The following is a 17340-nucleotide window of genomic DNA, read 5'->3' as shown; positions in this document are numbered from 1 at the left end:
AGGAAAGCTCACATTAGTTGTATGGCTGTATTTCATATATTTAAAACAACTAACTAATCAATAATCATTGATATCGACTGATAAGAAATGGTTATATCGTGGTAGGCTTGTATAAATTAGTATCAATTTAATCAAAAGATGTTATTAAAATTTGTCAGAATAACTGTAGAATATGAACATGTCCTTCTTGTCATTCATAGCTCTGCAGGAACTGGAGTCCTGAAGGTTAATCTGGTCTTATGCTGCCCGCATAATTAAAATCCTGATGCATCTTTTATACCTGAACAAGAGAGAAATACAAAGCAGAGGAGAAAAACCGAGGCCTCCTCCTGCTTTCCTGCTGTCTGTGCGCTACTTTGAAGATGAGCTTGTGGGAAAACCTTCCTCTTGTGCTTTGTCAGCAGTCGTGTGTCTTTATTGTCCAATTATTCCTTTTCAAACTGGAACAGGAACAACAAAGAGTCAAGCAAGAACAATATTGTTATGCCTAGACACTCACAAAGGAAAGATATGCTGCACAATGGCATTACAAGTACATAAAAAGACACCGGAGAGGGTGTGTTGCTCTGTGTTTATTAGGCCTAACACTGACAAACGGAGCTCCTGGTTTCTGGTTCTGCTCTATATCTCGTCTTTCTTGGGTCCCTGCCTCTGTGCCCCAAACCTCCCCCCATCCCCTACACGACCGCCTCCTTTGTTCGCTCGTCTGGAATTTAGCTCCTGGCTGAAGGGGCCTGGGCAAGGGACAAAACACACTTCCACGGCATTAAATAGCGGCCTAAACTCTGCACACACACACACTTCACTTGTGTGCACGAATGCAAAGATAAATGGCTGCCTGTAAAACTCTTCTGATCTCAGAGGAACACCAGGATTCTCACCAAGGTCTCCCAGATTATCCAGCAACATACAGAGTGGAAACACGATCCCTTTATAGCCACAAAGATTTAAGATATAAGACAAAAACATGCAGGAACCCAAAAAACCAACAGTTGTTCCTTTTAATGTTTCTAATTACTGACTAAAGCTGAACCAATTAATCGGATTAATCAATGATTAATCAATGATTAAACTAAACAACTATTTTATTAATCAATTAATAATTGACTGGAGTCAACTGGCTCTAGCACATGCAAAGTTGCAATCAGCATTAAGTGACAAAGGGAATTAATACATTTTTTTCTTTTTACCACACTCATTAATTTATTATTGTTTACATAAAGTCCCAAGTCGGAACCTTTATATTATTGTTTCTGGTACGACCGTAAAACTGATGCACAAGCGATCTCCATTAACAACACCGATATATCAAAGCCGCTACTCTTTGCCCACTGGGTTAATTTCCACAAAAATCGTTTTGATTATTCACTATTGTTGTGTCCAAATTATGCTAATTGGCGTTAGCCTAAATTAGCATCTGAATGCTAACCATGCTGCAGCACCACAGACAGAAAACAAACCAAATTCCAGATTTGTCATTAAGTTTTTATAGAAATTGGAAGCAGGAAGAAATTCATGAAAATATAGAATTTTCTCAAACTCAATTTTCTCCTTTGGACCACATGTTAAACGACACCAATTCTAAAGAACCTTTAAGCAGAGAATGACGTTAATTTGGTAGAAAAAAATCTGCATTATTGTTTACTCAATGTAGCCTGTAATAACAACGAATGTGTCGCTCTGGGACATTTCCCAACACAGCATTTCAACATCACTGACAATGTGCAGCGTCAGGAGCACAGACACAGTCCGAGACCGCAGCTCGACAGTCCCTCGGCTCCCAAAGCCGCTTCGCATTTTTGTGGAGTGAACTTTGGCGCTCTGAACAACAAAGCTTACAGCTGTGATTACAGTGGAGCTCCTGTGGCAACAAAATGTCTGGGAAGAAAGCAGGACATAAAACTACTGTAAAAACAGAGTTCATAAACAAAATGTAAAAAAAAAGGAAGGGAAGAGTGGAGCGGTGAAGGAAAGGAGTGGCTGAGTGACACTGACAAAATAAAAACAAGAGTGAAACTTCATACGTCTGGGAAAAAAAAAGAAAACAGACACAAAACTGACATCAATATTGGCCAAATTTAGTCATTTTTTTAACGTATCAGTATTGGTCCAATAAGTAAAACTAAGCTAATATTAGCAACCAATGATAATTCTCATCTTGCATCTTGCAGCATTCAGCTTCTACGCACCACAAATCTGGAACAAACTTCCAGAAAACTGCAAAACAATTGAAAAACTAAGTTAGTTTAAATCAAGGCTAAAAATCCACCTGTTTAGAATTTCTTTTGGACCTTAGTAAATGGATTAACCAACAGATTTGATGACTATTTATGATTCTGATGATGGCACTCATCATAATTTCATGTAATGTAACATTAGCATTAAATATCAGTTATCGACCACAACCGCAATAGTATTTTTGAAAATCAGTGGTGGACCAGCTTTTAATATCGACACAAAAATTATATTGGTCAACAGGCCTGTCATAATAACAAACTTTGCTGGATGATAAATTGTCCCAGAATTTATTGCGATAAACGATAATATTGTTATTTTGAGACTATTTTTCAAGTAATAGTAATAATAATAATAATGCAAAAACACATTCTCAGATGTCAATAAACATGAAATTCTAACGAACATTTAAAACTTGAACTTGAAGACATTTTAAACATATTAAATAAATAAATAAAACAACAGAAACAACCAACCAAGTAAAGAATAAAGTCTCTACAAACAAAATTATTTTTGGTAGAAAGAGAGAAAAGAGAAAAAAGAGAAACCAAGAAAAAGGAAATTATTGAGTTTGTTTTAATTTATCATGCAATTAAATGATTTATTGCGACGGGCCTATTCGTAAATATGGCAACAACAACAACAATCAGCACCGTTAAGCTCTTCTCAACCTGGAGAAAGCAACATTACCAGTAATATTTAAATCTGTGCAACTTAGGCAGCACTGAAATCCAAGATTATTGATGGAAAACTAAACTTCTTTCAATGTTTTCCCATTTACTAAGATCCTATAATCTTATTTAGTGGAAATAGGATTTACTCTGCAACTCAACGGCCCTGAAACGTGTGGCTGAGAAAACTCAGCGTTGGGAAATACACACCGAACTCATTAAGTCTCCACATTAAGTCAATTAGAAGTACATTTGAGTTAATATTTTACAGCTTTTCTAAGTTTTTATAGAAAATAGAAATATGTTCTCATGCAGCCATTCACAAATCGCAGAAATAAAAACATTCATTGCTCCAAAATAAACGGAACTGACGCTGATGAGTCTCATAAATAAACACAAATTGGTATCATTTTTCTTCCCTTGTGTGATATTATCACCATATGCTAGAGGTAATATATGTCAATAAATGGCTGTTTGTGTAAAACGATGACAGTGAGGTAGAAACACAGAACGTAATTAAAAGCAGAGACAATTTTGTGCCGTCAGTTCAGTCACAGTCTCTCCTGAACGCTTTATTTACCAGATAAGAAGTTATCAATGGGTTGACTGTGATTCTTCCAGAGATGAATGTGTTTGTGCAGTAAAGGTGAAGGTAAAACAAACTTCGAGGCTAACATTTAGTCAGCAGGGCTGCTAAAGAACAAAGAGATGCTTATTTAGACTGTGAGAACTGTTCCTAAAACTCAAACAGGAACAAATGGCAAACATTTGAAAATAAACTAAAAATGTCCCGATTGGGACGATTTTGTTGACATTGATTCAAGTTACTTTAGATCTGACACAGACTCCCAGAAGATGTAATAAATTGAAAGTCATGTATGAGCTTGAAAAATAACAGATATTTTGTCCCAACAGGAGTTTCTGCGGTTTAATATTTTTACTGGGTTAGTGACTCCAAATTAAAGAACATCTAAAAATTAAAAAGCGATCATATTTCCCCTGCTCTAGCTTCCCTGTGAACTCCAGGCTGCTGGAGCTCAATTTCTTCTTCTACTACTCTCCTATTTGCATTATTTGCTGTTATTTCAACTCATAACTTTATGTTTTCTCTTAGTTTTTGTTTTCTCCATAAAAGCTACACCCTGCCTGGCAATGATCTAAAGGCTGCAACTAATTATTTTAGTAATCGATCAGTTATTCTGATGATTAATTGATTAATATTCTACAGATTTTTCATTTAACCACCTAAGTTTACTTTAAAAAAATATTAATAATCCATTTAAAATAGCAAATGAACACATAATTCAATTACTTTTTGAAATAAAAACACATCATCACACCTGAAATGCAATAACAGCATTCCTTTAGTGAACGCTTGATCATTTGTAGCAAAAGATACATCTGCAACTAAAATAATCCATCCAACATCAACATGTGAAAAGTTCAGACCTTAACATTAGTTCAATATAGAACTGACCTAGTGATTATTTTTTGATTAACTGAATAATTGGATAGCAAAGGTGATTAATAAGAGTTTTTTAGTTTTCCATGATTTAAACTGGGCGAAGCTAAAACCTCTTTTCATCTTAAATACAAAATGTATATATTTTTTGTACAATTTCGTCTTAATTACTGCTCTGAATATTATGTTCCTATGTTCAAACTGCCTTTTTTGAGTCTGTATAAAATAGTTGACAATTAATTGGTTATTTAAATAATCATCAAGTAATTTAGTAATCGATTAATCACAATGAATCCGATTAATCGTTTCAGCCCTTGTAGTAGAATTTGCAACAGCGAAGGGCTAATTTTTCCGAAATTCCCAGCTACGGTGGCTAGTGAAGTTCAAAAACACGTATATTTCCTATAGAAAAGAGAAAACGATAAATCATTCAAATGGAAATTAAAATGACTGAGTTTGTTTTAATTTATCATGCAGTTAACTGATTTATTGTTTATTGCGACAGGTCTAGTTGGAAGTTACCAAGATTTCAAAGCATGAGGTTTACAATGCGGACATTAAACAAGACTACAAACAGCAACCATGTCTTCTACGTGACGCTTTGACTTTTTAAATAAATCTGTGCAGGAAACCGCAAAAGCTATAAAATAATATATAAACATGGGAGGGTGCATCTTGATTTTGTCTTATTAAGACCATTTTCAGCCAACAGACTCAGATTCAAACAAGTGCAAACCAAACGGACAAAGTTCAGACAGCGAAGGACTTAAGCTCATTAATCATGAATGCAGCACATGTAGTTAAAAGATTAGCCTAAATGTCAGTAGACAAGCATGCACAGACTCATTACGTCGAGCCTTTAGCCCCGTTCGTTTCAGCGGACTGAGAGAACAACTGATAGTGGCGTTGCGCAGACACACTGAGCCGCTTCGTGGCCTTAATGTATGAATACACAACACTGAGAACACAAAACGTACAAATCCTTTACAGCACTTCAAAGAAGAGCCTTTAAACACTTGGACAGCTGAAAAGAGGCGCTTTCATTGCAACAAACAAACACAGCTGCTTCAAGGCCCAACAGATTCACTTTGAAATCCTGAAAAAATGTTTTCTAGTCCTTAACCGGCATCAGAAATCAATTTAAAAGAGTCAGAAGTCAGATAATAAAAGTGTGGAAAAGTCAAATGGGAGTTTGGTGTCACATTTAAGACTAAGATTTAGATTAATCTGGATCAGCGGCTAACTAGAGAAATGGTCTTAAGTACGGTCTTTTTAATAGTTGTATGTTTTTATTTTGCTGTAAATTTGCCCTTACTCTACCGTTTACTATTCCTACTTTCTGTTTTTATTGTTTTGATATACCTGCAACAATCAACTATTTTACTATTTGATTGTTTGAACGATTAATCGATTATTCAGATGATTAATCTGATCAAAAAATTGGCACATTCTGCAGATTTTACATTTAACTACTTACACCTTTTTAAAATAAAATATTATAAATTCATTGAAAGATGCAAATAATTCCTTTTTTAATGAGAAAATAGACAATTTATTGCCTAAAATGCAATAACATAGCATTCCTTTAGAGTACGCTTGATCATTTGTTGATTAATTTATTATTTTTTGGATTAATCGGTTAATAATTGGAGAGCAAAAGGTGCTAAATAGGATTTTTACATAATTTGAACCAGGTGGAGCTAAAAGTGCCAATTAAGGAGTTTTAAGTAGATCAGGTTTACAGGCAAGGAAGGTTTTTTATTTTTTTTAATCTCAAATTCAAAATGTATATTTGTACATATTTGGCTTAATTATTGCTCTAGGAGTGTTGTTCTGGAAAATTGCCTTCTTCTGAGTCTACTAAAGAAAAACAGCCAGTTAGTGATTAATCGATTTACTAAATTAGTTTAAATTTCAATAATTGATTAATCACGATTAATCATTTCAGCCCTAAATTTTTCATCTGAATTTCCCCATTGAGGGGCAATAAACTTTATTTCTATTCTTCAATGTAATCCTATTAATTACTTTTTATATAATAGTCATGTTTATTCTGTTTCAAATAAAACAAAGCTACTAACTTTTTTTAAAAAATATTTGATCTTTCTTCCAAAGTTTACGTACAAAACTACAGATTAGAAACAATCACTAGAAGTTTGAAAATGTCTGAATCCAACAAGTTTGTTGAGCTTAACACAAGGCTGTGCTGGAGCAGCATTTCCTGTTTAATTCCTGATTGGTAGCAGAAATTAAGCCTTTATTTCCACTTATAAGCTAAACTGCAAGCTAATAACTGCAAGCTAATTTGTGATTTGGTGTAATTTCACGCCAAATAACAAATAAAAAAAAACTTCCCAGTGAACAGAGACGGATGAAATCAGGATTACAGAAAGGGAGAACAACTTTATATCTGATTATTGTGTTAGAGAAAATCTACTTGAACCAACACTTAAAGGTATTTTAACTGATTTTAGTGCAAATAGTTCAGCTGGAGACTTGAGTTAAATGTTTAAACTGCATCATTGTCTGAAATGCTGCACACTGAATGGACTCGTTTTCCGACAGCGTGGATCTGACGCGGCAGAGCGGGAAGCTGATGGCACGATGAACACATTATTCTGGATTAAATGAGGAATCAACGCGTGGGACACATCAAGCTTCATCCAGCTCACTCTGCTCAGGGACTTTCTGCCAGCGGATCACTGACTCTGTGGACTAAACAGTGATTTTAAGCTTTTTAATCTACTTAAGTTGTATAATTTACAATTTGATGCTTTGGAAAAATTGAAGTATTAGATTTAGACTAATTGTACAATTAGTATCTTTTTTGCAAGTATTGCTAACGTGATCTGTTGGAATACTTAAAAAAAATAAAATAAAATTTTTTTCAACTCTGCTTATAAATATATAATGAACTGACAAAAATGATCAGAAATGACTGAAAATGATTAAGAATCATGAAATAATTAAGAGAAAATATAATGAAACATCTGAACATGATTGAAAATGTTAAGAAATTATATTTCCTCGCGTTTGAATTAGCCCAACAGTTTCCTTAACGCTTCCTGTGCTTTGACCAATCAAAATGCCTGAAAGAATGCGTTGCCGTAGCAACAACGTTCTCTTATGTATTGTTGAAAAATATGTCCGGTCGAAAAAAGGCAGGTCAGTCGACAAGTGCAACAATTTCAAGGTTAATGTCGGGCAATGTTAAAAAACATCGGTAATCTCCGAGGTTTTTTCACGAACAGCATCACAGTGAAGGTTAGTTAGTTTCACTCACCTTCTGCAGGCTGGTTGGGTTAAGTTGGGTTTTATCGATGATCTTTATGGCAACCTGGAAAACAGTGACAGAGTGTAAAAACCAAGCAGAGAAAATGCGTAACATTCTTAAAATGTGTACTTAATTGTCGTGTTTGTTAAATCTTTTTAATCAACCCAGTTTTGCATAAATGTTGCTTTTCTTAAATTGTGTCAATAATGTGACTTTTTTAATATTTTTAATTTTTTAATCCCAAATGTCAACAAACACTAAAAGGTTATCAACACAATGAAAAGCCAAAGTGGGAACGGAATTTTTAGTTAGCTTAATTTTTAACTCCAAACTAAATATTTAGCTTCAAATTAAATATGTAGCTTCAAACTACATATTTAATTTCAACCTACATATTTAGCTTGCTAAATAAATATTTATTTTGAAGCTATATATTTAGCTTAAAACTAAACATTTTGCTTGCAAACTAAATATTTGTAGGCTAAATGTTTAGCCAGCAAATATTTATTTAGCAGCTAAGTGTTTAGCTTCAAGCTAAATATCTAGTTTGAAGCTATATATTTACTTTCTAAATAAATATTTATTTTGAAGCTATATACAGTATTTAGCCTCAAACTAAATGTTTATTTTGGAGCTAAATATATGTTTTCTGAGAGACTCAAATTTAATCCGCTGTACACCATATTATTCAAAATAAACATCTAAATACGTCACTTTTTGTGTAATTTATACATATTCACAGCGAGTTTCACTTCTGAATTTAATTTCTGAAATAAAATGAACTTTTCTGTGATTTTCTGGTTTACTGACATGCACCTGCAGACAAAAACATTCAACATAATTTATAAATGATTGTGGTTCCCACAGTTTGGTGGATTTATGATTACATTTTTAAACTCTGATATAAAATTAAGTTCCCGAATTATACATTAAGAGATTACCTTATTCAGTACTCAAGCAAAATAATAAAAAGAGGACAAAGTTCAACACGTACTGTTTTACAGCACGTTTATGACGCTAAAAGCTGCAATCAACAAAAATAACTCCAGTAGCCCTGAATCAGAGGTTCAAGACAACATCAGGCCCTCGGCTGTAAACTGTGACTATGTGACTGACTTCTGCTTTATTTGGGTGGAAAACTGCAGCTTTTCACATGATCAAGCCGTGTGGAGCTTCCTGAGCCTCAAGGTGTCGGTTCAACCGATGTAGGTCAGCGGGTTTTATGAGAAGAAAGACGTCTGTTCAAAGGCGACTCGCCTGTTCAAAGAGTGCAAATTCTGCTGCAGGGCTAAAATGCTTCCAACCAATTCACAGCTTCCTCCAGAGCAATAAAGAAAGCTTTCTTTCGAGTTCCCGTTTGGCTCACCTCTCTGCCGGTCAGTATGTGGCGGGCCAGCTTGACTTTGGCGAAGTTGCCCTTGCCGATGGTTTTCAGCAGTCGGTAGTTCCCGATGTGCGGCAGCTCGTCCGAACACAGGGCGATGGAGTTTCGACAGCGGGCGCCGAGCGAGCGGCTCGACCAGCCGGTACCTTTATCCGAGCGGCTGGCCGACAGCGAGGCATGCTGCGGCAAGAGGGGGAATCAGCCAATCAATCAATCAATCAAGTTTTGTATAGCACATTTCAGCAACAACGCAGTTAAAAGTGCTTTACATCATCAAAACACAGAAAAACAAAGTTGTGACAGACATCATGTTAATCAATTTCATTTTTGTTGTGACACCAACTGACTATGTTCTGTGTTTTGTTTTTGTTTTGAACGCATCCTTTTTTTAATCTATAGCTACACGTTGGTTTGTGTTTGTTATTTCTGTTTGGTTATTTAATTTCTATTGCTTCTATTTGTTCTATTATCTGGTTAATTACTTTGTAGATCAATAAAAAAAATATTGTGTATATAAAAAATTAAAAAAACATCACATTTAACCAATTGGCATCATTACAAGTCAAAATGTTGATCAATATTTCAGTTATAATGTTTCAAAATTAACTCTAAACAGCTGGACTTTTAGGAACTCAGTGTTTCGACTGTTTTGCAGTTTTCTGGACGTTTGTTCCAGATTTGTGGTGCATAGAAGCTAAACGCTAGAAGCTAGACGCAGAGCAGAACCAGAACCAGAACCAGAAGACCTGAGAGGTCTGGAAGGTTGCTATGACAACAGCAGATCTTTAATGTATGGTGGTGCTGAGCCACTCAGTAATTTATTTAAACAAAATCTGAAATGATTAATCTACAGCAATGAATATGATGGATGTAACTTTGCTGAGTTTCACGTTAAAACCAAGCAAGCAGACATTTTTAGAGTCCAATTTTCTGATTTGTCTCGGTTGCAGCCAAAGATCCCTGGTTATACGTGACCGCATCACTTTACCAGAACCGTCAAAGACCTCGAGACTCTGGTTCTGCAGTCATGTGGTTCCAGAACCAACTGTAACCGGGTCACCTTGGTGCATCTCATGTGATCGTTCATAGTTGACATTCTTCACATTCATGACTTGCTGCAAGGTCACCAACATTCAGCCGGATGATGCCGATCGACTCAAAAACACGCACCAAACAAAGCTCTAATTCTTGTTGAAACCGGGGACATCCCCTTCCTATGCAGTTTAAATCGCAAGAAGTAACATTAATAATTATTTTTAAAAGGGTTAAAAAAAACCTGCTTTTATCTGCAACAAAACAAGAAAGGAGAAAATGAACTGAAATGTAGGATGTGGGACGACATGACTAACAAGGAAGTGAAAACTTAAAGGAAGCACCAGAGTCTCTGATAATTACTGAAACAATTAAGCAGAAAGGTCATGTGTTGAGTAAACCAGGACATTTTACACTTCTGCCATTATTGGCGTTTGAACGGATCACTTTCACAAACAGGAATGACAAAGTGATGGTATTTCATTCAGCCACTTCCTGACAGATAAAACACTTCAGGCCACTGACAGATTGTGATTTACAGTTTCCTTCCAAGCAGCGTCACTATTTTTAGATCCTTCACGTCTCAATGTTGAAGGTTTTTCTAGACTAAAATCTACAGAGGACAGATTCTGCCGAAATTGGATATGAACACATTAATTTAATTTATTCGTTCCCTCCCCATTCCTCCTTTCATCTTTATTTCTTCTAAAAAATTAGAAGAAGAAAACATGAGGACAATAAAAAAAATGTTGGAGGTTTTTCTAGTCCAAAATCTATGGAGGACAGATTCTGCCGAAATTGGCAATAAATGTAGAAATACATTTTCTCCATTCCCTCCCCATTTTTCTTTTCTTCTTTATTCTTTCAAAGATTTAAAATATAACATAAGGAAAATAAAAAAAACTGCAAAGAGAAAATATTACAGAAAATTAATGCATAATAAAAAAATTACAGTAAAATTTTTTTGTTTTGATAAATACGGAATACAAAATCTATTAAGCAAAAAAAATAATGAAATAAAATGTGACAGTAGATAAAAAAATAGCAAAGAGTAAATACAGAATATTAACAAATGAAGAAACAAAAAGGAGATTAAATACTGATAGTTGTATATTAACACTTAAGTATTAAATTATGTCACACTGTGTAATCAAATGAGTTAGGAAATATCTTACTATTATTTGGATGCAACATTTAAACATTTATTTATACATTTATCCCCTATTTTGGCAGTATTTGTCCTCCATATTCTAAATAATTGCTTCATTTTAATACTTGCAGTTCTGAGCCAAATATTTTTGCGTCTTACCCGGTTATTGTGATCCACTCTGTGTTAAATGTGACAATCTGTTTCTATATTACCATTCTTATTATTCTGCAGATTTACCAGCCTTGTTAAACTATATAAATTGAAGTGAACATGTTGGAAATTACTGACCAGGGGAAACTTTAGGCAAGTGAAAGTGTTTGTTAGGACAACTATTAGAAATGTGGAGACTGATTGCCTTTGTTCTTTGTCTATATTATCCAGCAGGCACCTTCATTTTCACCCCTCCTTACCCTCTGCCCCCCTCTCCTTTTCTGCCCTGGCTCTTCCCATCCCCCAGACAAATCAATTTTCATCCTTTCCCTCCATTCTCCTTTTCTCTGCCCAGACACGCCCTTTCTTTTGTCTCCAGCTGCTATCTTCATTTTCAGCAAACTCCCATAAATTCGGGGCTCCATCGATTCACTCCTTCTGATTAACATACAATTTCTTCACTTGGAGGTGTGGTCCGACATCTCAGAGGACGGAGAACTGAGTCAGAAAACGAATTAGAGTGTGAGCCTGTGGGATAACCCCCCCAGTAATCATTATAAATGTGATAGGACGCTCGGTTCAGAAGATGGATGGCGCTAAGTGTTTGGGTGGAGGTGGAGGTGGAGGTTGCTGTTCGGATGCGATTTGCACATTCAGCAAAGCTGCTGCTGCTGCACACCTTGACCTTGGAAACTGAGCGATCACATCACCCTGCCGGCGCTGGCGGGAGCTGATGGGAAGAGTTGAGACAGCAAATAACGTAATGATTACTATTTTAAAGATAAATTATTGCTGTTTTATTTATTATTTTACTTTTTTATTTATTATATTTTTTTATTTTAAAAATACATTTTTAATTAATTTAATTTTCCATTATGCTAATATCACATTTTGCATGTTTTTCTACTTCCATTCGGGTTTAAACTGCTTCTAAAAACAGCCCAACATATTTTTTTTTAAAGAAAAAAAAACGCCACCCAGCTGTTTTTTTCTTTTTAGCAATAAGTTGATCTATTTTAGAAAATGAGCCGTTTCAAAAGCCTCCCAAATATTAAGTTTCAATCAACATTCACGACACCGTTACCCAGCAACCCAAGCTGAGCTCCAGAACGTTTGGTCAGCTGGTTTAACTGCTGTTAAACCAGCTGTACAATGCCTGCTAGAAGAGGCAGACGTTTTCTTGTTGACTTGTCACTCAGAAACCACTCACTGCAATTTTGCTGGTTGTGCAGGAGGCTCCACTTCTCCTTTTCAAAGATGTACGGTTGAACAATTGCGCATGTTTTTGCATCTATTTTTAAGAGCGCGTGTGAACGTTGAGTTGTGGGGCGTGGCCAGCAGAAGCTCATTTAAAGTGACAGAGCCCTAAAGCAGCTCCTTCTGAACGGAGTTCAACTGAGCAGACTGAAAACTCGTTATTTAAGAATCATTTTGTGCAAAAAATTTAATGAGCATGTTTTATTTTGCCCATAGAACAGGGGCGTCAAACTCATTTTCATTTTGGGCCATATCAAAAATCTGAATGTTCTTAAAGGGCCGGTTGTGCCAGAATTTATTGATAAAACCCATAAAACTGCTAAAATATCATTAAATAGCTTTTTGTTTGAGCACTCAATAAGCGTCTCTTTTTTTAGTTAAATATTGAACATCTTTTCACAATGATCCAGGATTTTGTGATTCTTTTTTTGTTTTGTTTTTTGTAATAAATATCACAGATTTTGTGACGCCAATTTGGAAATATTTGTGAGTAATTTTTATTATATTTGCACTAATGTCTGATGATATGTGACTTTTTATTAATCACTATATTGGTTACAGACTATAACGTGACATTAAGTAAGCCTGAGGCAGCAGTCTTAGTTAAAACCAATGTTTTTGGACAATTTTTAGAAAAAATCTGAAAAAAATGTGGGGATCTGTTTGTGTGGAAAAACTGGAGGGAATTATTAATGTAACTTGGAGTCTTGAGGACCACATTAAACGCTACGGTGGGCCAGATTTGGCCCCCGTGCCTCGAATTTGACACATGTGCCATAGACCTATCCCAACCTGTACAAGTAAGCAAAACAGTTTGCCTTTAATAGTCAAGTTTCCTGTAAAAACCTGTCATCTAAACCATTAGAAGTTTAGTTAAACTTGTCAGAGGGGTAACAGTGACCGCGGCTCCACATCAGGGTTTAGTGAAATTCCTGTGTGACGGTGGAAAAACATCCACACGTCATTTCAACAACAATAAAAGTGAGTTGTTGACAGAAGGCCAGCCCCGCCTCTTCTTCTTCTCTGAACTTTTGAACTCTAAGCTTGATCCTAAATCAGAAGGGAAAAAAAAGAAAAGATCCAACATTTCGCTTACAGTATCGGAAAAATGTTTTGTTATTTAAGTGAAATAGTCCTCTGCCTACAACCCCCAGAATGCTGTGCGGTTGTGGATCGGAGTTCAATGAATATTCTATCGCGATATAAACTGTTATTGATTTATTGTCCAGCCTTAATAGAGGAGATTAAATATTTCAGTTTATTAAAACACAGAATCAGGTTTCTGTCGTCTTTGTTAGCAACAAATTACATAACATTCCTTTCAAAGTCATCCTGCCTAACAAAAGCCATCAACTCAAATATGCAGCTGCATTGTTGTGGAATGCAGACCTGCATGTGTTGCGAAGCTCTCTGCTGTCTGTGTGAGCGTGAAACTGAATACAACAGGATGAAGGGAAACTCAGGAATCGACTCAGGTTTCCATTGTTGATATGAACTATCAGCTTCAAATAACTTTAAGAATGTGTGATGATTATTACATCATTTCCTCTTTTGCAGTCCGACTCATAAACAACTACTCAGGTCACTGCAGCCAAAGAAATGCAAATCTGTTTTTCTACGCTTATCTGCAGGAACTGCAATGCTATTTAAGGACGCTACCTGTGACGAGCACAAACAAGTTTTCAAGCACTAGCCCACACCCTGATGGAGGCGATCTGAATGTACAGCAGCTACGCAAGTAGTGCGTGAATTGATTTGAGAGTATTGAGCAAAGACAGGATGTGTGATGTCAGTGGCCTGCAGAGGTGTGGTGCAATCCTCCGTCCTCAAACTCTTAAAAATATACATGGTGGCAGCTTCCGCTTCCTGTCCAGCAGCTCACAGACTCAAAACATGTCACTCAGTGCATTAATATTAAGTACTGATGAATAAATAGTTGAGTTGTTTCGGGTTTCAACAGAAAATACCAAAGATTTTAAGAGAGAAATTGCACATTTAGCAAGAAAATAAAAACAAAATTAATAGTTTTCAGATCTCTGGTATTTCTACAGCAATCAGCATTTCCACAATGGTTTCTATGTATCGTCGTCTTTCTAGTAAAGTTGTTGTTTGCAAAATGTTTTTTTAAAGTTCTCAAAAGCTTCCCTCTAACAGAGGCTTCCTGAGCATCTCTGCAGGAATCTGGAAATGTATCCTGCAGGGTTCAGGATCTTTCTGTGTGACGAGAGCAGAGGGGAAGTTTCAGAAACGTCAGATCTGGTCCTGGAAACGGAGATGTCACAGCGATGACAGCAGCCGTGTCACATGCTGCATTGCGACGCTCCTTCCTGGTAGAACAACACGAGGAAGAGACGGCTGCAGAAAAAACCAGCCGGTATCTCTGACAGACAGGTCTGATGGCGGTGAGCTGAGGGCTGATCGCTGGTCAAGATTTAATGGAAGGGAAAAAAACTGCAGATCCACCGTACTCAGTTGTAGGAAAATGGGTAAAATAAACATAAAAAGGGCGAAAATCAACACACAAAGCGCTCTGAAGCATAAATCAGCGTGCTTTGGAGAGAGCAGCTGCATCCAGTACAGATAGCCAGAGATCATAATTTTTTAAAAAGCCAAAGATAACAATCAAGAAGTTTTCTTTAGAAAACCTGCTATCTTGTGCAATCATTATGGAGCAACGTTAGCCCATAATCAGTCTGTTGGACACATTGAAATGAAGCTAGATCAGCCGTTAGCTTCATTCCAAGCTAACGAAGACGCTAGCCAAGTGGCACAGCTAGAAGCATCACGATCTAGGGGTTAGACTAGTCTTTGACTAGCTCACGGTTAAAATTTGATTTTTGGGCCCATGTTTAGGCCTGTCATTACAATATTTGCTGGATGATACATTGTAAAAACCAGACAGTGGAAGCAGACCACTTTAACTTAAGTGAAATGTCAACACTGCTGCCTGACAGCATTTCTGCATGAAACACAGATGTAAACTTCTGGGTTCGGCGGATCCGTGGTGTTCCTGAAGTGCTCAATCTTCATCTGACACCTTCGCTCTCCAAAGAATTCAGTAAAAGTCAAAGAGTCCAAATGTTTCTCTGCAATGAAGATGGAGCTGGTTGAATGTCTCTCTTTCATTTAGACTTAGACTGACTTTATTGTCATTTTGCATGCACAGGGTGTATACAGAACGAAATTTCGTTGCATACGGCTCAGAACAGTGTTTGAGGTTCCAATGTTATGAGGTTACTCCAGAATAACATAAAATACAATATAAAATATAAATGTAAATATAAATATAAAATATAAAGTGCAGGAATGACAGTAAAATAGAAGTTATTTAGCTATGTATGTATTTTTCTAGTTTCCTCTTTATTGTCTTGCTTCTTGCGCATGTTTATGTTCCACAACCAGCTGCGTGGCAACGTCAGAATCTCCTGTAAATTTTAAATAATGGAGGTTGACATGCAGCAAATTTGTTTTATTCTTTAATATCAATTTTGAGACATTTTATATTGCGATTCTTAGAGTTGATTTTTTGGCACAGCTCTGCTGAGTAACATGTTCCCTCAGTAATATTAGTGCAGATTTTTAGACCTCTAGAGTACTCTCTGGAGTCCTACATTTATTTTGATACCAAAGTCTTTCATATAAACCTTGTATTCTACAATACAATTCATTATAGGCATTGCATTTTCAAGCAGATTTCTCCAAAAGTTGCCTTCCCATGAAGGGGTTAAAAAGGAAAGTGATTGTAAATTAAAGTTTGCCCTGCAACTCTCAAACTTGCCCATGGTTATTGAATAATAAAAAAAAGTAAAAGGCTTCAATTGATTTCTCTTTCAGTGGAAATGAGTGACAGAAATCCTCCCAACCACGCAGAAAGTACACATCATTAGAAACAATGATGAGTCCCTCTGTTTTCACTGAAAGCAGCTGAAGCATCAGAGCAGCTGACAGACATGTTTGGCTTCTGCCAACGATTCAAATTCCTGGGAATCAAAGCTTTAATCCGGGTCAGACCCGTTTGGCTGCAAAGCGGTTTTTCTCTGACACAGATTATGTCCCCAGGGGAACCAGGCAGACGCTTGTTTCTGCTGGAGCTACTCACCTTCCGAGCAGCAAACAAAGCTACTTAAGAACTACTGAACGCCACAAACGTTTCATTTTCTTAAAAACAAAAGTTTCTCATAAACACCGGAGAATGCAGAGAGCCGGAGAATCAGTTAATCGCATGATAAATTAAAATGAGCTCAATAATTTCCATTTGCATAATTTATCATTGTTCTCAAAAGTCGTCATTCTGGTGCTAATTGGTAATGGCATCATACTGTTGTTGCATATCTTAATACTAACATGCCCCAATGGCACCAGTTTCCCCATCACTTCCAGCCACAGGTCCAGTTAATGCAAATGTAACTGGATAACGTGTAGCTGCAAGCATGCAGCAACCTGGAGCCGCGCCACGTTACTCGGCATATCGTTCTCCAGCGCACTGCGATGATCCGCCTTAGCTGAGTAAGTGGTCACATTTATTCTGTTTGGACCAGCAGCAGCGGATTAAATGCTGAGTCATTTCTTGGCTGGGCCGGAGTTCGCTCCTTTCAACACAGATGGATTTCTCCTCTCTCGCTGTAATTGATTTGTTTCCCTAAATATGGGTTGTTGGGTTTTTTTCCTCAGAGAGTTTTTAAGAGACAAAAATGTGTTTAATCCTGAGTTTTCAGTCGGATGCAT

The 17340-nt window shown here is 36.5% G+C and overlaps 1 protein-coding gene across 4 annotated transcripts in view; it reads right to left on the bottom strand.

Moving 5' to 3' along the window:
• The window catches only part of LOC102228858 (MAP/microtubule affinity-regulating kinase 4-like), a 59949-nt gene that overhangs the window by 30959 nt on the left and 11650 nt on the right, over positions 1-17340 (bottom strand). For all 4 annotated transcript variants that reach the window (XM_023350680.1, XM_023350681.1, XM_023350682.1 and 1 more), the window contains exons 2-3: positions 9009-9206; positions 7652-7705 (exon numbers count right to left, since the gene is read on the bottom strand). In XM_023350680.1, the coding sequence (XP_023206448.1) occupies positions 7652-7705; positions 9009-9206 (252 nt within the window). The remainder of the gene's footprint in view (positions 1-7651; positions 7706-9008; positions 9207-17340) is intronic.

Source organism: Xiphophorus maculatus, chromosome 18, assembly GCF_002775205.1.
Source record: "Xiphophorus maculatus strain JP 163 A chromosome 18, X_maculatus-5.0-male, whole genome shotgun sequence".
Taxonomy (NCBI): Eukaryota; Metazoa; Chordata; class Actinopteri; order Cyprinodontiformes; family Poeciliidae; genus Xiphophorus; species Xiphophorus maculatus.
The sequence above is the reverse complement of the archived record's forward strand: the minus strand, read 5'-3'. Positions and strand labels throughout refer to the sequence as shown.